The 10,261-nt window shown below is 50.2% G+C and overlaps 1 protein-coding gene across 1 annotated transcript; it reads right to left on the bottom strand.

Moving 5' to 3' along the window:
• Positions 1–8,541: 8,541 nt before the first annotated feature.
• On the bottom strand, positions 8,542–9,096 carry EI90DRAFT_3130499 (uncharacterized protein; the record flags this gene model as incomplete). The annotated part of the gene is made up of 1 exon (XM_039064309.1): positions 8,542–9,096. The coding sequence occupies one exon, from the start codon at positions 9,094–9,096 to the stop codon at positions 8,542–8,544; it is 555 nt and encodes a 184-aa protein (XP_038911108.1).
• Between the last annotated feature and the right edge of the window lie 1,165 nt (positions 9,097–10,261).

Here is a 10,261-nt window from a genome sequence, read left to right on the forward strand (position 1 = left end):
TTGTGGGTTATGTATTTGATAATGAGAAAACATCTCGGCATTTGCCATACATGTCATATGATTTGTGTCTATCTAATACAAAGGTTGTAATGGCCAAGGGAAGTCCCTTGGAAATCAACAAATCCCCCAGCCAGCACCAAAACCCAGTGGGAAAGCTTGGCATGGGGTTTGGCAAAGAACAAAGTGAAGGGAAGGAATTGTCTTACCTGTGTGCATGGTCCATAGGAATCTCCATTTCCATAACACACGACCTAAGGGTGACGACCATGCCATCCCAATGCCTAGCAGAGGAAGCCCAAGATGTGGAGGCGAAACCGCTGACGCTGGAAGAGCTGGTGCCCGAGCACTACAGAGACTTCCGGGATGTATTCTCGAAGGAAGCCTTCGACGTGCTGCCCCCCCAGAAGCCTTGGGACCATGCCATTGATCTAACCCCAGATGCCAAGCTCCCTAGAGGCAAAACCTTTCCCCTATCCCGACTGGAACAGAAAGAGCTGGATGAGTTCCTGCGTGAGAACCTGCGGAATGGGCGCATACACCTGTCGAAGTTGCTGATGGGCACCCCCATATTCTTTGTCAAGAAGAAGGATGGGTCCCTGCGCCTGGTCCAGGATTACCGAAAGCTCAACTGTTACAGGAATGGGTTCCGGGGAACCCAACCTGAGCCGTTCGGCTCACTAATGGAGGTGGCTGTGTAGCCATCGGAGGGAGAGCGGAATGGGATGAGTGTCTGGCAGTGTAACCTGTGGGTTGGCCAACGGTAACTTGGTGCTCCTGGGAGCGTACCGGTAGCGAGTATGACATGGGCTCCTTGAGGGAGCCACCTGGCTGTCTGCTAACGGGGACTTGGCGCTCCTGGGAGCGTGCCGGTAGCGGGTGTGCTGGGAGCAGTTGGCTAGCGGTGACTTGGCGCTCAATGGAGCGTACCGGTAGCATGGGATACTGGGACTCCCAAAGGGAGTCACCCAGTTGGTGGCTATCGGTGACTTGGCGCTCATGGGAGCGTACCGGTAGCAGGGGTTGTTGGGGAAAGCGGGCTGGTGGACCAGTGCACGGTAGTGAGTGACCGTGGGAAGTGGGACCCGTGGGTGCGGGGCCAGACATTCTGGAGCTGCCTGGACTATATCCCTCTCCTAAGGAGGTGGGATAGGCTACAGTTCCTGATAGGGAACTTCTGGTTGGATGGGAGTGACCACTCAACCACCCGGTGGACTGGTGGGAGCGGGCAGCAGGAGGTTGGGCGTGGGAATGCCCTCCTCGCTGCGGTTTTGTCATGGAGAGGAGGAATAGGGAGGTGGACATGGTTCCAGGGTTACAGGTTGAGTTTACAGTGGTGGCACAATGGTGAGGATGTTACAATCGCGGTACAAGGTTTTTGGGTTATGTATTTGATAATGATCAACATCCTCGGCATTTGCCTTTACATGTCATATGACTGGTTTCTATCTAATATCAAAGTCTCAATGGTCAAGGGAAGTCCCTTGAAACTTAACAATTCCCCCAGCCAGCACCAAAACCCAGTGGGAAAGCTTGGCATGGAGTTTGACAGAGAAATATAATGGAGGGCAGAGACAACCTACCTACTTGCAGTCACGGACCATAAGAATCTAGTCCATCTCTATAACATCAACGAAATAATGGTCAAGAACTTGTACCCCCTCCTGCTCATTTCTGATTGTCCTCACATGCCTTCGAAATGCAAAGTATTTCTTGGCACTAGATCTGCGCTGGGGGTTCAACAACGTATGGATCAGAGGCAGCGATGAGTGGAAAGCGGCGTTTGCGACCAACCGGGGCCTGTTCGAACCCACGGTGATGTTCTTCGGGCTGTGCAACTCCCCAGCAACCTTCCAGACCATGATGAACGACATCCTCTGGGACTTCATCGACTGAGAGGTTGTTATCTGCTACATGGACGACATCCTGATCTTCATGTCCACCCTAGAGGAACATCGGAAGGTCATGTGGGAAGTGCTGGAAATGCTGTGGAGGAGGAAGCTCTTCCTCAAACCGGAAAAGTGCAAGTTTGAGTGGTGCTGCATCGAATACCTCGGACTCGTCATCTCCGAGGGTAGTGTTGCCATGGACCCAGTGAAGGTCCAAGGGGTCCTTGATGCTGACGAAGGTGAAGGAGGTACAATCCTTCCTGGGCTTTATAAACTTCTACCATCGCTTCATCAAGGACTTCTCCAAGATGGCGCAGCCACTCCATGCCCTGACCTGCAAAGCAAAGGTCTGGACGTGGGGGGAGAATGAAGAGCACGCCTTCGGTGCCCTCAAGGTTGCTGTCACCTCCACCCCCATCCTTGCTTTTCCTGCTGACTCCGGCCACTACAAACTTGAATGCGACACCTCCAACTTCACCACTGGTGCTGTTCTGTCCCAGCTCCAAACCGATGGCGAGTTCCACCCTATCGCCTTCATGTCCAAGAGCTTCACCGAAGTAGAATGCAACTACGAAGTCTACGATGAAGAAATGCTCGTGATAGTCCGAGCGCTAGAAGAGTGGCGTCATTTCATAGAAGGGGCCGAGGAGAAGGTCGATATCTACATGGACCACTGCAACCTAGGCTACTTCCACACCCTGCAGAGGCTGAATCGCCGCCAAGCATGGTGGTCACTATTTCTGTCCCGCTTTCACTTCACCCTCATCCACCAACCAGGGAAACTCATGGGGAAACTGGATGCCCTCTCCCACTGCGCTGACCACCCGAAAGGAAGGGATGACAATGACAGCCTGACCCTCCGACAGCCAGAATGGTTTGAAGCCTGCATGACCGAGGCCGTCACAGTGGAGGGAGAAGAGGCGGCCATCCTGGAAAGAATATGCGTGGCGAGAGACCGCGATGAGAAGGTAGTGAAAGCGCTGAAGGAGCTGGGAGATGGAACCCTCAGGACGGATGAATGGAGCAGAGATGGAGAGTTGGTCCTCTACCGGGGAAAGGTATACATCCTGAAGGACCTGCAATTCCGCCATGACCTAGTGCGGCTACACCACGACGCACGGGCAACGGGACACCTGGGGCGATGGAAAACCCTGGAGCTCGTCTCTTGTGATTACTGGTGGCCCTGGATGGCAGAGTATGTAGGCCGCTACATGGCAGGGTGCAATGCCTGCAATCGAGTCAAGTCATTCCCCTCATGGAAGGTGGGGAAGCTCATGCCAAACAAGATCCCCACCCACTGCTGGCAGGTAATCTCTGTGGATATGATCAGAGAGCTCCCTGAGTCAAAGGGCTACAATGCCATCCTAGTGGTGGTGGACTGCCTCTCTAAGCGCATCCATGCAATCCCTACAGTCACGGCGGTGGACTCGGCTGGGATCGCCCGACTCTTCCTTGAACATGTCTGGAAGCATCACAGGCTCCCTGAGGAGATTCTCAGCAACAGAGGGAGTGCCTTTGTCTCTCAGTTCTCCAAAGAGCTAGCGGCCCTACTAGCGGTCAAGCTGACCCCTTTGGTGCCTTACCACCTGCAGACAGACAGACAGACGGAGCGAGTGAACTAGGAGATAGAAGCCTACCTCCGAGTGTTTGTTAACCACCGCCAGGATGACTGGGTGGACTGGCTCCCGCTAGCGGAGTTCTCCCATAATAACTGCATTCACACCTCGACCCGCTGCACCCCTTTGAGCTTGACACAGGCCAACACCCCAGGATGGGGACGGAACCCATGCATGCATCAGAAGTCGAAGCTACAGATGTGTTCACCTCAAGACTGATGAAAATGCAGGAAGAGGCAAAGGTGGTGCTAGAGCATGCAGTGGAAGAGATGGCCTGCTACTACGACTGAAACCGAGAAGTAGCGCCTGAGTACAAAGAAGGTGATCAAGTCTGGCTCAGCACCCAAAACTACACCACAGACTGCCCTACCAAGAAGCTAGACCACAAATGGACCGGCCCCTTCAAAATCCTCAAGGTCATATCCCCTGCCACCATCAAACTCCAGCTCACAGCGTGACAAAAGGGAGACCACCCAGTGGTATCAGTAATGAACGTCCAGCCCTACCGCCCAGATGGGATCGCCGAACGACCCGCTGACCCCCGCCCAGGCCCCGAAATTGTAGATGGAGGAGAAGAGTACAAGGTCGAGAAGGTCCTCAACTCCTGCTGGCACCGCAGAAAGCTCTGGTATCTGGTGAAGTTCATGGGCTGGCCAAACTCCAAAAACAAGTGGCACCCCTGCAACAACCCGGCCAACGTGCACAACCAGATCAAGGAGTTCCACAGAGCACACCCAGACGCCCCAGGCAGAGAGCGAGAAAACCCCCTAGCCACTTTGAGGCAAAGTGGCTTAAAGAGGGGGTGATGTCAGGGCATGCTGCCCCACTCCACTCCACACCCTCCCATTGCCCCTCTTTCCTCCTCCTCCCTCTTTCCCTTTGTCCTTTGTCTTCCTCCTTCACCTCTCTTCTTTCCTTTCTTTCTTTATACAGACGACCTCTCCCCTTACCCATGTAGCATGGATGCATCTGATGCCAAGTACTCCGTGTGGGTACTGTGCTGCCGGATACGCTGCACATCCTCATTTGTACTTCTCCCCTCTGACACTTGGGATCGCCCATGGAGCCATCCGCGATACCCTGGCCCCACCCAGGCTGACGTGGCACCCCCCACGTGACCCGTTCCCACCTGTATATAAACCGAGCCAAAGCAGAACTGAAGAAGCAGCCTTCTTCTCACTACTGCTTAGTTTAGTTTAGTTCAGCCTTCCATTCTAATAACAATCACTACTGCTTCAGCCTAAGGAGCCAGACAGGGATGTGAGCCTGAGTGAGGGCCTGTCAGGGGATGACTCCCGGGTCCCCATGACCCTCCCCTATGGCCCACAGCCTCAGGTCTGGCCAGCCCTATCCAGGGCACAATCCTACTGTGGGTAAGGAGATGAATAGATAAACAGTAGGTAAGGTACACTTGCCTACTGTGGGTAAGGAGATGAGAAGGAAGCTAACTTCTCATCTTCCCACAGTGGCCACCATATCAGGAAAACTTCCGGGGATACCCGGAAGTCACATGAAGGCAGGATCCGGGGCTGGACCATGCGGTGCATGGAGCATGGAGCATGGGAATGCGCGCAGGAAGTGTAGCGGGTCCGGGCTAGTCAGGGTGTGTGCCCTGACAGGGCCATTCACTATACATACCCGTTACTCTGCTGCCACCTGAGCCGCTAGTGCTGGGGGCTATGCCGCTACCCCCACCTCTCCTGTGCCATCCCTGACACCATCCTGGTGCAGAGCAGTCCTGTAACTTGTGCACTTTGGACTTGCCATCTGCCCCACTGCATTAGCATCCCATTTTCCCCTCACCTCCACCATGCACTGCAAGTACGTACTTAGCATCTGACTCCCAAGCTCTTCTATTAGTCCCTTGCATCACCTGCCACCCCCAAATTATCTAGCACTTTTATGCAAGATCATCTATCTCCAAACATGTTCACTGCACATCTGTTCAACAGAAAAATGTTTCAACTGTGATGACACTAAATCTGCTCTGTATTTACTTCTACATATACATGGTTTGTGTGCTATCATACATGCAGAGCTGCTAGCCTACTACCTCTACCTGATTCAAGTAAAAATCATCACCTTGCTCAGCCAGGGGTGAGGCCCTATAGGGTACCGATTTTGCGTTGCTAAGCCTACCTAAGAGGTGGTTTTTACCAAAGGTGTCAGGGCATACACCCTGACCTAGCCCATACCCACATCCACACCTGCACTTGCACCTGCACCCGCAACCGCACCCGGCTGTTGCACTCCCTGTGCATGCCCTGTGCTGGATGCTCAGTGTGGCCAGATGGCCCGGACCTCGGGTCTCGGGTTTCATGTGACTTCCGGATATCTCTGGAAGTTTTCGATGTATTGTGGCCACTGTGGGAAGATGAGAAGTTAACTTCCTTCTCATCTCTGACCCACAGTAGGATTGTGCCCTGGATAGGGCTGGCCAGACCTGAGGCTGTGGGCCATAGGGGAGGGTCATGGGGACCCGGGAGTCGTCCCCTGACAAAAGGGCCCCCATGAAACACCACATAGGGCAGTAGGGCCCCAAGATCAATGTGGGCCTGACCTCAACCCCCATCTGACCTGTCCTCACACTATGTGGGGCATGAGATGTATAGTAAAAGAAAGTGAATATATACACTTGCCTATGTGGGGCATGAGATGAGAAGAAGGGTAAAGGTCTCATCTCCCCGCATGGTTGCTATATAAAGGAATGGGTCACATGCCCACAACTATACAGCTCCTAGAGTGACCCAGAGGGAACATCCAGGTGGCAGTGCCCAGTAAGCATGGGAATGTTCTGGGCGAGTTACTCGCCCAGAATTGTGGCTGTGACCTGTGGGAACATTCTGGGTGAGCTGCTCGCTCAGAAAGTTCCCATGCTATCCTGTGCACACATGTACACAACACACAAAGGCAACAACAAGGCAACAATCAAAGAATAAAGGGAGTGAAGTAGGTGGGGAGTCCGGGGCACCCTAAGGCAGGGTGCTGAACCCTGACAGTGAGAACATACGAATAGAAATCACTTTCCAGCTGCTTCAGCTTGCAATGGTCATGAAGGAAGTTTTGCATGATGGAGTCATTGAAAAGAATGATATTCCTTCCATGCGCTGTAGGAGAAATAATATTCAAAGAATAAAACAATAATCTATCAGAATAGTCAACGATCAGGTGACAGTTCAGATGTTTAACAGATCTCAGGATCTTTATGAGACTGGACAGACATTAGAAGATCATTATAAATTATCCACACCCATGTAGCATGAGATTTAATCTACTACAAGCATGCCTAGAACCTGGCATAGGTGTAATATTCAAAGAATATATCCCTACAACAAAGAATTAGCACATAGATGGCAGAATAAGAAGGAACATTGGGAAAGAAATGTGAATATCTCGGGAACCAGTAAACTTTTGACTGTAATCTTTTTACTATCTGAAAGGACTGTTTCTTAAATCTATCCACGCTTTTGTTTCATTCTGAAGGCTTCAGAACTGACGGAGATATCGCTCAAACGGCGAAACACCTTATCATTCATATATATTTATTTGCTAATTCTTACAAAAAGTAATGTGACTCAAGGGAAATATATTGGCGCCCAGAAGTCTGGCGCACCAAATACCATATGACAGAGTATTCCCCGGCGCGGGCGGACAGTTTTTGATCGCATCAGAAGAGGAGAAAATGCTAAGAACCGGATCTTGTATATTTTCCCATGATTCATCAAAACTTCTTGATTTTAAGCTCAAATAAATCGGAACAAAGGAATGATTGATGATCTGGATCTCGGATCATAAGCATAAAGTGATTCAGAAGTCCGCGGATCAGTTAATTAATTGGGAAAGCTCTAGAACATTAGTAATGATGCGGCTTCACAAAAAGGGGTGAATTAGAGAACAGTCTAGAAAGTTCCTTTATAGCTGAGTCATTTCTAAAGATAACCGTTCGTAATTAAGGCCGTGTAGAGCATAGCTTTAGCGCTACAAGACCCCGCTGAGATCGGCCCAAAAGACAAAGAACTGAATTACTTATTGCTGAGTCATGTCCTAAGTCCATTATTAAGCTTACACAGCCCAAGCCCCTATATCATTCTGGAACTATCTATAATACAAATGTAGCACATGTAACTAGTGCGAGGCATGGGAGTAGAGAGGCCTCTGAAAAGCATAAAAGGCCACCGCTTCTGCCCCCTCTCAAACCTCAGGTAGAAATATAAGTTTAATTCTCCTCACCAGTGGTTGGTTCATTTGCTCCAAAAGATAAAAGCAAATATTAGTTGTTAGCTAATATAAAACTAACACGTCACTCTAAGCGTGAGTTAGGGTCAGTTAGACACAGCTGAACAAAAGTGTCATAGTGAGAATTAGTGAGAATTTGGTGGAGGGACTTCTTAATTGAATAATCTCTCAGCAATACTTGGTTATCACACCACAGGGGAAAAGTGGGCGGTCCTGAACCTGCTAGATAACTAGCACGCACTCTAAGTGATAGAAAGAGCAGTTTGGTCACTCCTGTATTGAGTAACATTTATTGCAGAATTATTTTATTAGTAGTTTTCCTTCAGTAAATTATCAGGAAAATCATGTCCTACTGAAAAGTGGTATATCTAGGTGTAATATTGACTAGAAATCATAGTAAAGTCAATATAGAATTTTATTCATAGACAATCTGTACATCAGGTGAGATCGTTGGGGGGTGTTTATTGTTGTTTAGACAGTGAACAATTATATATTTGGCAACCAAAACATGGTCAGTACACAAATCAGCACAAACTCTAATATCGTTATTGGACGTAGGAAACTGGTTACATAAGGTGATCCAGCTCTGCTCCTTCAGCGCAGCGACATTCAATGGTTCTCCAGACACCATACCCACAAAACAAAAAAATGCCTGCATGTCGAGCAAGGTCAATAGTGCCCCTGAGTTCTCCCTCAAGCTGTTTCATGGCAACTGCTTGATTGTTATCAACAAGAGCCATGTCTTTGATTGCCTCCTGCTTCTCCATGTTGAACTGTGCTGCCATCTTCTTGCAGTGATCCTTCTAGTCCTCCGAGCCTTCACCACCATGCTCATCATGAAGTTCATTGAACATGGCTGATGCCTTCATGGCAGAATAATCCCCCTCACAGTCCTGGGCAAAGTTGTGCTGGAACTTATTCCAAGCAATGGTGGTTTTTGAAGTTTGAAGACTCTCACTGAGATTCATGTTGCACAGCAGAAATGCAGAAGAAACCCCCCATTCATTGCCCTTTTCCTCCAAATACTGTAGGAACTCTTTCTTCTTCAATGCCAACTCCTCGATCTTTCCCTTGCTCAACTTGCCACCTCTGTGCTTCTTCTTAGCCGGTTCCTTAACTGATGTGTGACTGTCCCGTTCAGGCGAGATGCCCCTCTTTGGAACAGTTGAACTGGTAGGTGCCATGCGGCTTGACTGGCTAGCAGGCCTGGAGTGCAGAGAGAGGTCATGAAATAGGATGTCTGTGGGGGCAGATGCTGGAAGGCTGGCATTGGGACTTTGCAGTGGTGCCATGATACCAACACACTGTTTCGCTGCATTGACTCTAGGCTTCACACCTCTCTTAGGAGCAGTGGGCATGGCAGTGTTTGCCGGGAGGACTGATGCAAAGTGTGGGGAGAGATTATCAAGTAGAGGTTCTGCGGCACTGTCATATCCCAGATCTTCCACCTCCCTCCACCCTATTCCTAGACAACTCTTATAACCTCCACCAGCCCCCCAATCTCTCTCTGCTGCCTCTGGTTGATGCTACCGATCCTAGGATTACCTCCTCCTCCTCCTCTCTTCCATCCTTCCATCCCATCTATGTCTGCATCACCTCTGGACCTCCTCTACCATATCTCCTTGGACCCTTTGTTCAAAGGAGATGGACCTTGGTCACCTACTTGTTGTTGGTAACCCTCAACTGGTCCATCCACCCTCCTTCTTACTCCTGGCCTCTGCACTTCCGGCACCTCTGGTCATGTACCTCCAGTACCTCCCCACTCCTACCTTACCTCCAGTCATGTTATACCTTATTATTTTATCATTTGATATTTTCTACAACCCTAATATTTCGGACTACAACTTCCGGGCTCTGGAACCTTATGGACGTCTTCCCCTGTGGTTCCCTTGCTCATTCTTAGACGGGCCCAGGCCTTACCATTCAGTTGTTTCCTAATTCTCCCACTCCACAAACTTCAGACATAATTCGGGTTTTTCGCCTATTCTATATTTGTCCTGTGGATTCCTTCTATTTACTTCTCTTCCCCTTGGTAACCATTGTTTACCTTCAGATCCTATTACCTCTGCTATATGTATGCGTGTACTACTCTAGTAAATAGTTCCCCCCAGTTATAAGTCCTTGAATCCAAAACCCTCCTGTCAGGGACATGTCCGGGGTAGAGGAGGCCCGGGTGAGACGCCCAACACTAGAAGCCTCGTGGGGTGTGGAGCAGGCATGTGTACTGGTGGGCCTGGCTCAGGAGGCAGTCCCTGGCCACTTAGACTGAAGTGGAAAGGGTGTTATTATTATTAAAGGGGAATGCTATGCTACTTCTTTGGTTCCCACTTCAGGTATGTTTATATACATGCGGCTTGGGTCACATGATGGGTGCCACGTCACCCTCACATACAGCCATAGTCACCCGGGTGTCCCCATGGGGGATCCCGAGGGCATCCACTGTGAACGTGTGAGTTGGACATAGTGGGGGTCGCCCAAAGTGCCTGGGCCAGGCATGTCATAAGCACGCTGCGGGTGGGTCAA

This window comes from Cantharellus anzutake (assembly GCF_015039405.1).
Source record: "Cantharellus anzutake strain C23 chromosome Unknown EI90scaffold_66, whole genome shotgun sequence".
NCBI lineage: Eukaryota > Fungi > Basidiomycota > Agaricomycetes > Cantharellales > Hydnaceae > Cantharellus > Cantharellus anzutake.